General features: G+C 55.9%; 3 protein-coding genes across 3 annotated transcripts; 1 reads left to right on the forward strand and 2 right to left on the reverse strand.

Moving 5' to 3' along the window:
* Positions 1-243: 243 nt before the first annotated feature.
* ColSpa_10041 (uncharacterized protein) lies at positions 244-4734 on the reverse strand (the record flags this gene model as incomplete). The annotated part of the gene is made up of 4 exons (XM_049276253.1): positions 244-287; positions 339-4130; positions 4226-4425; positions 4661-4734. 4 exons carry the CDS (start codon positions 4732-4734, stop codon positions 244-246), a joined length of 4110 nt encoding a protein of 1369 aa, XP_049132210.1.
* Positions 4735-9376: 4642 nt separating this feature from the next.
* ColSpa_10042 (transmembrane protein 184) lies at positions 9377-12160 on the reverse strand (the record flags this gene model as incomplete). The annotated part of the gene is made up of 2 exons (XM_049276254.1): positions 9377-9738; positions 9793-12160. 2 exons carry the CDS (start codon positions 12158-12160, stop codon positions 9377-9379), a joined length of 2730 nt encoding a protein of 909 aa, XP_049132211.1.
* A 552-nt stretch (positions 12161-12712) lies between these two features.
* Positions 12713-13662, forward strand: ColSpa_10043 (charged multivesicular body protein 2a 2; the record flags this gene model as incomplete). Its single annotated transcript, XM_049276255.1, has 4 exons — positions 12713-12718; positions 12773-12987; positions 13045-13105; positions 13171-13662. The coding sequence occupies 4 exons, from the start codon at positions 12713-12715 to the stop codon at positions 13660-13662; spliced, it is 774 nt and encodes a 257-aa protein (XP_049132212.1).
* Between the last annotated feature and the right edge of the window lie 250 nt (positions 13663-13912).

Here is a 13912-nt window from a genome sequence, read left to right on the forward strand (position 1 = left end):
ATCGCGGGTGTTGGTGCTGCTCAAGTGGTGGTGTATATCAGGACTGCAAGTGTAGCAGCCATGATCCATGCGAAGTAGCCTTCATGCAAAGTCGAGATGATTGGCCAGAAGGTGTCTTGACAAAAAGAAAGGGCGGGTTTGCCGGCTGGTGTTGGTGTTTTTAGGAAAGGTTGAAAAATTTGGGTATAGTAGAAAAAAGGTTGGGTGAAAAAAGATCCCAGAGTAATGGTAAGGTGATGTTGTTTACTGGCCGAACGAGCTGTGGCTCTGGTGCGCGTCTCGAAGAACTGGGAAAGGTGTCAGCTGTGTTCAGGATCGCGAGCCCATGGGTGACTTACTGTGGAGTACATTCATCTGTCCGCCGCGATCTTCACACGCAACCTGCAAGCCCGAGCCCTCGACGAAGTCAAGGCAGATGCTGTTGGGCAGCTCCTGGATCTCCATGTCAGGAATGTAGGGCATCCGGAAGTCAGAAAGGTGGTATCGCTTGACTCCAGCGCCGGTAGGCTGCTTGTCCTTGGTGGCGGTCGTCGCGGCGACTGTGCTTAGAATTAAAAAGCCCTGAGAGTCCAGACACATGCTGCGGCGCTTCCACAAGAGGGTATCGGGAAACTGAACGTTGACGTCTCCCATGAAGGCCTCAATGGTGGGTTGCTGCAGCCGAGCGAGTTCAGAGGCATCCTCTTCTTGAACCGTTGGAGAGATGGCAGTAGAGGCCATGGTCTTACCTCGGCCCGTGCTGCTGAGGGATGAAGAGAGGCGACGCATGAAGCGGCCTGCGCGACCCATCTTCTTGTCGCTGGTTGTCGACTTGCTGTCGTCACCGGATCCGCTGCCTTCGGTGAATATCGATGGGGACATGGATCCACCCGCATCGTTATCTTTGCTGATCGAAGACCGACGGCTGCTGACAGACAATCGACGGCCGAGGCCAGAGGAGTTATGGTGAGTCGAGGGTGGTCTCGTAGGCGACTTGGAAGCGGGCGATTTGGAAGCGGGTGACATGGGCAAGGGAGCCGTCAGAGCCTCAGTGGACGACGAAGTGAGGGACCTACGTCGATCCTTGATGAAGCCCTTCATGATGCTGAGTGAAGAGCGGCGAGGCACTTCGTCTCCTTCGGGTTTGGGGTCCATGGACTGTGAGCGACGCTTTTCTTTGGACAGTCTCCTCTCTTGAATAGTCTCCTTTGAAGGCTCCACCGCTGCCAGGTTGGCTGGTGGCAGTGGAAGCTCGGCCTTCTGATGGTCGACAACCAACGGAGACGCCTTGAGGTCAAGTCGCTCGAAATCAGAAGGGTTCTTGGGCGGCTCAGGCGCCTTGCCGACTTGGCTGGGATCGCGGACAATCCGCGCTGTAACGGAGATGGACTCAGGCCGGCCTCTTGGCGGGTTGCTGCCGGGCACCTCGAACATCGATAGCCTGTTGGCCATGGATCCTGATCTGCCACGGTTCGCCTTTGCAGTCTCTGGAGAGGATTCCAGCGAGTCCGTCATTATTGACGGCACAGGGCTGCCACCCCGAGTAAGCGAGCTTGCCCTATCGACGACTGACGGAGAGCGAGAAGGAGGCTCTCTTACGCTAGGTCCCCTCTTGACAGCGAAGAATGCCGAGGATGGTCTCGGGGACTTGGAGCCGGTCGGATCCGGTTCTGTGGTTCCGGGTGCGTGTGCAGACAGCTTCTCCAACGCCTTGATGCGCTGGGAGATACTAGATCCAATCTTGCCAGGCTGTTTGGGGGCCAAGTGTTGGCTGCCTTGTTGCTGCGTGATTTTGTGCAGGAAGGCAGCGCCAGATGAGATCGATCTCTGATTCTGTGCCTGAGCCACGTCGGCCGGAGTGAGGAGATTGCCGCGAATGGGATTCGATATGGTGCGGACAACACCGCGCGAAGCTGGCCTGCTGACGCTCTGTGGGGGGCTGGGGAAGACTGGCGTGATGGGCGATTTAGAAACAGTAATGTGCTGCGCTTGCTCGACGGTGGCTGAGTGAAGCTCGTCCATCAAATCTTCGTCGTCGGAGATGTTGTCCTCTGCCACCTTGTCCGGAGCGTTCAGGTCAGTACGGATGGGTTCGACAAACGCCTTTCTCTTTGTCAGTTCTGTATCCGCCGACTGAGTGTCGGCATCGCGGGGCTCCTCGTCAGCGGCAGCCACTGGCTCGCGGGGTGCATCCACTTGGGGTGAGATGATGGTAGGCACCTCGGCGTTTGCAGCTGATCTGAGATCCTGTGTTGAGAACTTGGACCGAGGGACCTTGAGGCTAGGGGAACGCGGCGATAGCGGCGAGCTGAGCGATGTTTCCGACGATGCCGGCACGGCAGTTTGAACCGTGGTATCGGGCTTCGACTCCTGGTTCGGTGTCTCTTTCGGTTCGATGGGCGTCGTCGCCCGTGCTGGGCTCGTGGAGAACTTGGAGATTGGTAAGCTCAAGGGCGATTTCGGCTGTTTGTCCATGACTGCTACCTTCTCAGTCTCATTCTGTTGTTCCACGGGCTGGATAACCTCCTGGGTTTCCTCTGTCTCAGCAAAGGGGATATCTTGAGTCTCGGACTCGGTCGGCTTCTCTTCCACAGGAAGGGTCTCCTTGGGCTCGTTCGTCTCGGGAGCAGTGACAGCCTCGGGGGTAGCGTCGGGTTGGGCATCGGGAAAATCGTCGACTGCGGCGATCGGAGCTTTGATGAGCGGCTCGGCCTCCTCTTGCGTTTCGTTGCTAGCGGCCACTGGTTCAATTGGTGTAGGATCAGTGACGGCGGGGGGGTCTGCCTCTTCTGCAGTTGGAGCAGTGGCAACTTCGGGTTCGGCTGCAGGCTCAACCTCCTCTTGTGTCTCGTGTGAACCGGCCTCGTCGTTGGGCTTCTCTTCGTCGAGCTCCCTCACTGTCTCTTCAGTAGACTCGGACAGCGACGACGCCTTGGTCGAGTGGTCAGGCTCCGAAGATGCCATAATGGGCGAGGTGGGATGAGAGTCGCTCTGAGTAAACTCAGAGGCAACGTCAGTGTGGACGGAAATCGAGGATGCGTCGACAACAATGCCAGAGTCGGCCTTTGATACCGAGAGACGTCTCTCGCCGCTGTCTTCGTCATCTACCTCGGTAGCGAGGGTGGGCTCGGATATCTCCTCAACGTGTTCAACAGGCTGGGCCTTTTCCGATGTCACGTCCTCGGCGGGGGCATCAACGACTGGGACGCTGGAGGGTTGCTGGCTCATCATCCTTTTCTTCTCCCTGAGTTGCATCGCCTTCTTCAGACGCGCCTTTTCGGGCGTCATGACCTGCTTCGTAGAGGTGGTGGTAAAGGACGGCATTGCGGATTTAATTGAAGCGCCCGAGCTCGTTGTGGGTCGTCCAGAGCTCGTGTGTGGCCTAACGAGCTCATCAATCTGGGAAATGGGATCCCCGTCGGGTAGGGGTGTGGAAGTGGCGGCCAAGGAGATTTCGGTTGTTTCGTCCAAGTGGGTTGGTTCGGAAGGATCCAGAGTATTTTCCTTGGACTTTCCCTTTTTGGAACCCTTGGAAAATAACTTGAAGCCAGACGGCATCTGTGAAATTGGCCTGAAAGCAGCCCCCACTGCAGCGGTGCCTGGGCGAGCACGGCCAGAAACGTCGAGAGATGGTCGTGGGGCAAGTTTGACTCTGGGCTTGCCGTATGTATAAGACGATGAAGAATAAAGGTCGGGTCGCAGGGATTGCGATGACATGCGCCGTCCCTCCTCAATCGATTTTGAAGGCGAAGGCGGTCTGACGCCGACGAACTCGGGCGGCTCCAGAGATGCAGAAAACTTGCTCTCCTCGGGCGAGTTTGCAAGGTCGGCGTTCAACGTCACGGGCGGCCCTTCAACAGGCGGTTTTTGTGCGGGGGCCGGCTCTTCCCCCGAGGTCTCGGACAAGTTATCAGGACCGACAGACTTCCTTTTGCTTGCTCTCTGTTCTTCCTCTTCCTCTTCGGCAATTTCCATCAACCGCCTCCGTCGCAAGGAGCTTGTCGAGGACGAGGTCGAGCCGGAGGCGGCGTGCAGGGAGCATGCGGCCGACAACTTGGTGTCTTTGAGTTCCTTTGCAGAGGCTATCGAGAAGTCGGTGTGATACGGTGCGAACCGCTCACAGACGGCGTTGAAATGAACAGTTACACGAGCTACAGGTGACAAATTGGAGGCCGAGTCAGCTTCATCTCCCTCTGGAATGGGGGAAACCTTGAAAGATTGCGCCGCAAATTCAGAGACAACCCACCTTGGACCAGTCGAGAGCAAACTTCGGGGAGATATTTGATGATTACGTTCCGGCGGCGGTACCTCAGAAAACCAAACAATGGCGCATTGTCGTCGTTCTCGTTCTCGAATTGGGCGATGTTATTCCGTATCTCGACGATGCCACCATTCCCGCGACCTAGCAGCTCGACGCCGTCGCGACTCTCATACTTGAGGAGAAACCTATATTGTGCAGCAGTTCATGACGTCGGTCAGCCTATATGAATCTAGCTGCGACAGCAGGCAAGGAGAGAGACATGGGGTCTCCAGAGGTGGAAGCAGGTAGAGGGAGCCGAGCCGGCGCATGGCCGGTGCACGGCTCCCGAGTGGAAGTAATCGTGAAGGGCGCGGAGATGATGATGATGGCTCGAATTACGGTAGTGGTGGGGGCAAAACAAAGAAAGGGAGGGTGTCATACCATCCTCCTGGTTCAGCAACGGCAGCATCATGGGCTTCCTTGACCTTGGGGTCGTCCAGGCCATTGAGCGACATCCTCCCTGTCGCCTTGGCGGGCTACGGCTGGCACAACTCGGGGAGAACTCGGTAGTCGTCGGTTTCGTGTTGTTGTCTTCGTCGGCGGCGGGCGTGGTGGGCGATGCGCGCGCGCAAGATCGAAATCTGGGAGCTGGGAGCTGGGAGCTGACTGAGCTGGTGCCCGGGGACCGCAGGGCGAAATCGGGTGGATTCTTGGGACAGAGGACCAAAAAGTGGTTCGGAAGGGGTGGGCGGATTTCGTCGCTTAGCAGGCCGCACCGACGGCGGTTGTAGTTTTCAGGGGTAAGGGCAGCGGCGATAGCAGCAGCGGCGGCAGCGGCGGCGACATGTAGAGCAGGCCAGCAAGGGGCATGGGCGAGCCGCACATGGGCACATGTATCCGTAGAGAGAAGAGGGGGGGCGGCGGCGACGAGGACGACGCTCAAGAGACGCGGGCAGAAGAAAGCGTGTGTCTGGCCCTTCTTGTTCGGTAACGAGGGGGTTTGAGGAGGAAAGGGAAATTTGGTGGTCTCGCGATTGGGAAATGCGACAGGAAAGAGAGAGTGGGAAACGTAGGTGTTTGAGCGCCACGGATGACGGGTGATAGACCCGACGAGGGAGCTACTCTTGTTTCTCTGGACTCTGGTGGAGGGCCTGCCTGAAGCAAATCGGCCTAGTCTGATTTGCCTACGCCTGAAGTGGTCGTGATTGCCGCCGGCGTAGCGGGGGGGGGGCGTGGGTGAGGTTGTGGTTGCACTGGAGCTGCGTACTGCTGCAGGTGAAGGCGGTCGGCGCGTGGGATGGGATAGCCAGAGCGCAGGGTTGGCGGCGTGGTGTGCTATGCTATGCTGGAGAAGGAGATGAGCGTATCGGTACGTAGGTAGGATAAGATGAATGGGTAGGGAGGTAATTACGCATCGACCGACAGGGCCGGCAGAGCGCTAGGAACTAAAGGCGTAGGTAATGAAGAATCGGAAGTGACTAATGCAACTAAAGAGCCAAGGTTCCTGAAGATGGGACGGGCCAGCAACGAGAACAACAACAACAACAACAACAACAACAAGGGGTCCAAAGAGAGGGTGGAAGGAAGGGAAGGGACAAGATTGCAAGACGATAAAGATACGGCAAAGGCGGGATTAAGGGAGTGTGTGCGAGATAGTCGCAGTGTCGCAGCTCTCGGGACGCGCAAAGTTGACGGCGGAAGAGAGAAGGGGGGGAGAAGAAGAAGAAAGGGAAGCGATTGGGGGCTTCTTTGCTGGACAACTTTGGCGACCAAGGTAAGGGAACCCCAAGTTTCCTTCTGGGCAAGGGTACGGTAGGAACGTTAGGCGATGACAGGTCCATGCCTGTCTGGGTTGAATGGGCCAGGGTCTATCGCACGGGTACTGACATAGGCACCTAGCACCCTATACTCTTACGGACGGGACGCGCAACAAAGTCGTTGGCAACTGCCATTGCATCCTTTTTTCTTTTTCTTTTCTCGTCTTTCTTTCTTCTTTTCTTCTACGCAGTAATCTTCCCCCGCCCACTCCCACCTCCCAATCTCATCTCTGCCCATCCCAGAGTCCGCCGCACCTCCGCTGCAGCTACTCTGTACACCACTAAGACATCTTCGCTCTCGGTCCCCTCTCCCCCCCTGGATCCTCTCCCTTCCGGGGGGTGGGAGCTAGGTGAGCGCTTGCTTGTATGCTCGGTCCAGAATGCTTAGGGGGATAAGAATGCTTAGAGAACCACGGAGCCAAAGACGAAGGGAGGCACGGAGGCGATGACCACGACTCAGCCATACGATTGTCGTGCTGTCATTGGTTTGCGGTGCAACCCCGAAAGCCTGGGAAGCGCAACACAGACACAGACCACCATCCATACGAGAGACGGAAAAGGCACGGGACATCCGCCCTGCAGCACCAAAGCTCCAATGCGGGCTCTGATTGCTGGGCTGGGTTTTTAGAGTTCAACGTCTCAGCCGGGCGAGGATTCAATGTTTGCCTCGATGGACGTGACCGATGACCAAACCCCAATCAACGAGACCGTTTTGTCTGGTATCAACGCCAAAACGCCAAAACGCCAGAAAAGAAAAGAAAGAAAAAATAAACATCTCCTTTCCGCGTCTCCCATTGCCGACGCCACCGCTCGCCGCTAGTCGATCTGCTAGAGGGCACAAAGGGGACGCCCCATTTGTCAACCGTTGGCACGGCTCAGAGGTCGAGGCAACTATCAAAACATGAACTGGCAAAAAAAAAAAAAAAAAAAGACCAGTAGAGACGACTCACGAGGGGGCAGCCTCGGGGAGGTGAAACATAGAGTCCTGCTGCCGGGACTTCGGACCCTGCTCGTTGGTGCCTGCCGTCTTCTCACTGGTGGTCTTTCACGTCAATCACAATACTGCATGTAATAAGCGCGGGATATTGAAACTGGTTCGGCATGTCGCGTCGCAAGTCTCGACATGCGACGAATACGTCTCCAGGTTCCGCCCGAACCGGCTATTCTAGACCACCACACCAAAGTCATCAAATCAGAGAGATGACCACCGCAAAACGCGTCGCTAAGCTTGAAGCCAAACTCAATAGACTCGGCTCGTGGAAACGAACTGCTTAGATTCGCGTAGTTCATAATTAAAACTGACGCATAAGCAGAGTTCGTCCCACGCCGGATTGACCTTCGTCGCATGAAAACCAACGCCTGATCCAACACCCTCTCAATAAAAAACTCTGAGCCAGAAGAAACCAAGCGAGAAGAAGAGCCCCTCCCAGCTCGATATAAGCGATGCCACCCCTCTGACACTCTTCCGGCTCGGATGAGCAGGTGGAACAGTGGTTTGTTTGCATATGCGCCAGCGAACGAGTGCAAGCAAGTCTTATCCCGCATAACATTTTGGCAGGCATCCTGTATAGTGCGCATCTGGAGCACGATGCCGCATCGCCGCTCGCTACCGCTATACGGACTGAATCACCCACCATCCCCCACTTTGAGGAAACGATGCTGCAGAAACATATTCAATCGTCCCGCGCCTGTGTCCACAACAACACACACATCGATAGTCTGGGTGTCTCCGTTTCCAATGGCCTCTTGTTCCCGCGCTATGACCCCCCAAACCCACTACCGTCCACCACCTGTCTGCCAATGAACCCAACGACAGCGTCAAGGGCCAAAATGAAATTCAGAGTCGGTCTTCTTTGGAAATCACCACACGTGCCCCGTGCCCACATTTGACAAATCTACCCTCTCTCTGGCATAATCTCTCTCCTTGCTGCCTCGTCGTTGCCGAGTCCCCCAATCTCCGTCCCACCGCCCAGAAGCCGGTGAACGGCACATCGCGTGTCTCAAATAATGTCTTGCATCGGTATCCAAACGGTGAGGAGAAAACGCTCGTGTTCTTTCTAGAACGGCGATGGCGACCAGCATGGAAAGTGATCCATCCTGCCCTACGTAGGTAACATTGTCAGCGTTTCGGATGATGCAGCTCATATTAAACTCCGATGTCTCTCATCCCATCACGACATATCCGACGAGGGGGGGCCGGTCTCCTTGGACACATAGGAGCAAAACTAACGTGCAGCACGGAGAAGCTAAAAGCTCAGATAAAGTGCCTGCAGCGTGCATGTCCTTATCCCTTCATGCAGGCCGCAAGTAGGATGCACAACCGTTATTTTGCCACGAGCCACTCAGGAAAGAAAAAAAAGGGGGGGGGGGGGCCAAAGCGGGAAAGCTCCTCTCCTATCTCGCCATCGGCTAAAGACCTCGTTGCATTGTCCCGTAAACAGGGCCCGACAGCACATTCTCCTATACAAACACCTCCGACTCCTGCACATACTGCATCCTGTGGGAGCCAATCTACGTTTCTTCAACCAAGAACCCGCCCATAGATATTCATAAACGAAATCTCCAACCAGGGAGCTGGAGAGTTCGTCTACACTAGAATGAGCGCCCACCTGCAGGGCAAAGTGAGGGGCCCCACTCTCCACCTGCGGGAATTGCGCGAAATCTCCCCCCGTCCCGCTGCCCGGTGTTTAATACTATGTAGAAGTTAAAAAAAGGAGAGATGACGGTCTCAGGAGGTAAAGAGCGGGGGCCGGGAGGTTCGAGACCCCCCCAGCGGTGCCCGGCGCTAGCTGGCGCCGGCTCACAAGGCCGGACTGGACGGACCTCGGCAGCGTTCGACATTAGGTAAACAACAGGGTCGAGACCGAGATTGCGAGGTGTCAATATCACCTCCTATAAATCCCGCTTCTTTCCAGTGATGCCATTCCGGTAGGTTGCTTCCGAGATCTCGTGGTCGGTCTGTCACTGCGTCTTTCAGCCATCCACAGGCTTGAGCTTTGACAACCTCAAAACTACGCCGCGCTCTTGGGCTGGTCGATCCACCGGCAACGATGGCCGCAGCTAGATAGTTGCGTCAAGATGAGAGTTACGGAGAATTAAGTTGTTTTCTTGGCCTCTACGTATATGCCTAACATCGTGTGTCCTCTTACCTAACACACCGTTTTCGAAACTCCCACGGGAAAGGAAAAGGGGGAATAAACTCAGGTATAGGTGCATGCAAAGACCGCAAAGGTCGGTTGAGGGGAGCCCAGTTCACCACCAATGATAAACGCCATTTTCCATGCTATCGTAAGGTATCCTGCCACAAAAACAAGGAATGAGATGAGATGGGGGAGCTATCTCAATGAAGGCCGGCGGCGACGGCTCCCGGGGGCGGTGCGTCCAAGTCGACGCCTTCGACCACCGTCCTCTGCTGCGCGCTGTTGCGGACGAGGTTGCCAAAATACTTGAGCGCGACTTCGCTCTCCTGACGCACCTTGAGCGTCTCCTCGCGTCGCTTGCCCAGGTCCTTGACTGACTGCTCCAAGCCAACACGGAGATTGTCAGCTGGGTAGCGGAGGACCTTGCGGACTGAGCTGGAAATGCGCGTCGAGTTGGCATGCACATAGTCGACAGACTCCAGCTGAGCCGCGATCTTGGTCGACAGACGGTGGGGAAGCGAGTTAGGGATCTGGTTGACAATGTACGCTGCGGCTGCGAAGGCTGGGCAGTTGTTAGTTTTCGCCTATACACGAACAATGAGGGCGAGAAACTTACCGGCTGCGACGATACCAGGGACAATGAGACGACGCAAGTTGTCGTTGCCCATAATCTTCGCCGCGCTCAACGCATGGTCGAGCCAGCCGCTGGTGCCCATCATGCGCGGAACAAGAGCTCCCGCGAGAGTAAGCGCCATACCCGTGCCCGCAACCTTCTCCTGCTTTTGAACGATGGTGTTCCAGTCGACAAAGTCCCAGAATTCGGTGGGGACGTCCACGTTGCGAGCCATGGAGTCGCGCTTTCTCTTGAACATGACATCAGGCCGGAACACCAGGTTCTGGTAGTCGTCGCCAAGATGCAAGATGCCGAGCTGCTTAATAGCGTTGACGCCACCAACGGTCTTCGACTTTGCGTGCTCCTCGCAAGCGATAACCGACTCGTGAATGTACGACATCATGGCTTCCTTCAGCTCATCAGCATACTCGAACGCGTTGAATATGCCCCGGTAAGGAACGCCGTGGTTGTTGTCTCCGGCGTGATCAATAGCCGCACTAAGAGTCGTCCGCGTGTAGTCGTAGATCTCCTTGCACGTCTCCTCGGTAATCTTGTCAATTTCATCGCCAACCTGCGCCGTTGCCTTTCTGCTCGACTCGAGCTGAGGCTCAATCTCCTTGAGCTCCTTGGTGACCCGATCAAGCTCGGAGTTGGCGACCTCTGAGTTGACGTTGGCCAAAACGTGGACGTCGTTCAGGATGTTGAGCAAATAGGTCTTGGCCGGTGCCAACTTGGATCGGGCTCGCTTTTCCAAAACAAATCTGCGCAACGATTGCTCGAGATTTTCAAAGTCTCGAATCTTTTCGACATCTTTGCCCTTGCCCTTTGGGTCATCGCTAGGATCGTCGCCACCGCCTCCGCCGCTTGAGCTGCCGCTACCGCCGCCTGAGGGGCCACCCGGTGGCGCCGGAGCAGTAGGAACAGCGTTACTCGAAACGAAGTGAACCAGCTCTGAAGACTCCTTGTGCGTCCTCGGGCTGAGGCCCTGGACTTGGTCGAGAATCATCTTCTCGCATCTCTTCTTGTCTCTGATGTTGTCGAAACCATTCACCACGATGAAGAGGTATGCCTTCTCCGCAGCGGCAGCCCAGATGAACTCCTTAGCAGTCATGGTAAAGTGGTTGGCAGCCGAAACTACAAAAACGACCACGTCAATCTCCTCCTGGCGGGCAAATACGGCCGTTGTCTTTGTCGTGTCGGAATTCAAGCCAGGCGCATCGATCAAGGCGATGTCGACCACACCATTGTTGAGTAGTGATTCGTCAATGGTCCGGACGTCCTTGACATAAACCTTGCATTGGGTGTACTTCTCATTGTCGACAACAAGCTCCTCCAGCTGTGCCAGCTTGTAGACGTCGTAGGTGCTCTCGTTGTGTCGGTCGTAGGTCGCGTCTCTGTGAACTGCATGCACCTCCTCAAGCCCCCCATTCTCCCTCGCGTCCAGAACCTCGCAAAAGATCGCCGTGCAGGGCTGCTGGTCTTCTGGCAAGACCTTTCTGCGTAGCAGAGCGTTGCAAAATGTCGATTTGCCGGCGTTAAGGTCACCAGTGACGAGCACCTTGCTAGAGGTATCTTCAATTCGTTCGCGGAGGTTGAGCAGGTGTCGAATGCTAGAGCTGATCTTGCCATCCAAAAGCGAGGCGATGGAGCCCTTCTCCAAGGAATGAACAAGCTCCGCTTGATGCAGCGAGCCTAGCTTGAGATCAAGCTTGAGAATCGAGAAGTCCTGGGCGATCTGGGGGGTGACTAGCCGTGGCTCCTCAGGTGCGCGACGCTCCTGGGCCTTGCTCGACTCGGCATCGTTACGGGCTTCGACTGATGTGAAGGATCGACGTATTGCCGGGGGAGCGGTCGGGGAGGAGGGAACCGAGGAGGCAGACGCGGGAGCTTCGCCAACTGCCGAGTATGTATGCGAAGGGGCAGGCCGCGATCCCTCGGTTCGCTGGACTGAAGGGTAGTGCGCGGGCCAGGAGACGTTCATCTCCTGCAACTCCTTCAAAAGCTCGATGACCTTGTTGATCGAGCGACCCAGCGTCACTCTGTGTGCATTATACCACAGCTGGTGGATAGCGCCGGCCTGGCTGCGACGGTCAACTTCGGAGAGCTGACCATTAGCAGGAGTCGGGATGTGGCGGTCGACAGAGGAGGTCATCGTATCGCCATCAGCAATGCTACCGCCATAGCCCGAGTCGTTCTCAAGCAGGGACTGAAGATGCGCTGCATGTGCTGAGGTGGAGCCAGATCCAACAGTCATGAACTGCGGTGGCCTGCTCGATGACGGCACCGGCTGGTACGGCGTGTCGGAATCGTCTTTCTCGACCTCCTGGTCCATAGGGGCCTTGCCCTTCTTCGAGAAATAATCTTGGCTCATTTTCGATCGGTCGATGGTGGAAGTAGCATGGTCGAGCAACAGTATGGAAAGGAGAAAGGGGGTATAGGTTGAGCAGGTGGCGGCGAAGTTTTGTCAGGTCGTGAATGTTTTTCAGGGAAGCTCGTCATGTACCTGTAGAATTCCTAGCGCATGATTTTGGGCGGAGCGGCAAATTTCCCACCACCCATTGTCGCGGCGCTTCGTCTATTGGTCCAGAGAGAGACGTCGGAAAATGCCGCCGCCAACCTCTCCTTATCTAATCATCTGAGCGGGAACCTGGTCGGACCTCCCAGCGCAACCGCTGTGAGCAGCAGTGACTTCCTTGGAATCCGGTTCGGCTTGGCCTGGTTACGCCGTGCCAAGCTGTTGTTGTACGTACCCGTGTCTGTTACGTGAGTGCTAGGCAACCCAAACATCAATCAACCTCCACCACCAACTCCTCTCTACGATACCAACATTGTCACTGCCATCAAACCCTTGAGCGCCTTTTAATTGCCTCTCCGACTCAACGGCACCCTATCGCCCGCCGATCGACCGTCGCCAGCGCCCACGATGAATGTATGATGCGTGCCTCTTCCCCGCCATCACCCACCTGCTAATCCTGCGACGCAGATTCTAGAGTACATGTTCGGCAAGCGCATGACGCCTGCGGAGCGTCTGCGCAAGAACCAGCGCATGCTGGATAAGGCGATCCGAGAACTCGACCAAGTTCGCGTCAAGTTGGAAAAACAGGAGAAGCAGTTGATCACGCAGATCAAGCAGAGCGCCCAGAAGGGACAAATGGGCGCCTGCAAGATCCAGGCCAAGGATCTGGTCCGGACGCGGAGGTCAGTAGCGGCAAAGCCGATGCGTGTCTGATATTGATACTGACTGGGTCTTGGCAGATACATTGAGAAGTTCTACGGCATGCGCAGTCAACTGCAGAAGATCTCTCTCCGACTTCAGGTATGACATTTTGATAACACTTGGCTCTTGTGGGGCTTTTGACTGACATTGGAGTTCCCTCACAGACATACCGCACCAACGAACAGATGATGACCGCCATGAAAGGCGCAACCCAAGCACTGGGTACGATGAACCGATCGATGAACCTCCCTGCACTTCAGCGTATCGCCATGGAGTTCGAGCGCGAGAACGACATTATGGATCAAAGGCAAGAGATGATGGACGATGTTATGGATGATGCCATGGACGTCGGCGCCGAGGAAGAAGGCGAAGAGGTAGTGGAGCAAGTGTTGGAGGAGATCGGAGTCGACTTGACATCCGCGGTAAGCACATACGACCAGCTGATGATCGTGAAGCATTGGCTAACTCGGTGGTTCCGCAGCTCGGAGAAACACCGTCTGGAATGCAAACGGCAGCAGTACCGGAGAGCCGAGTTGCTCAAGCGGTCGGCGGAGGTGGGGGCGCGGATCCTGGCGACGACGACCTTCAAGCCCGTCTCGACAGCCTCCGACGGTAGTCGTAGTAACACTGAATGGAGTGGTCGCAAAGCTCAGTGAGAGCAAGGATGGATGATGGGGAATTCTGGGCAGCTAGTTTTTTTTTCTCCTTTTTTTTTCACACATGGAACGGAGTCCCTAGGATACGGGAAGGCGCACTTTTTCTCAAGCGGGCGTTTCTCAATATGCAGCAACCATCCAAGTGTACGTCTCGGTTGGCGAGCTCTGAGTTATCGCTCGGGAGGTTGCATCGGAAGCATGGCGTCATTCGTCTACAGTAAAGGCTGACTGCCCCCGCCGCGATGCATGT

The sequence above is a fragment of the Colletotrichum spaethianum genome, assembly GCF_022836535.1.
Source record: "Colletotrichum spaethianum MAFF 239500 DNA, contig32, whole genome shotgun sequence".
Classification (NCBI taxonomy): Eukaryota; Fungi; Ascomycota; class Sordariomycetes; order Glomerellales; family Glomerellaceae; genus Colletotrichum; species Colletotrichum spaethianum.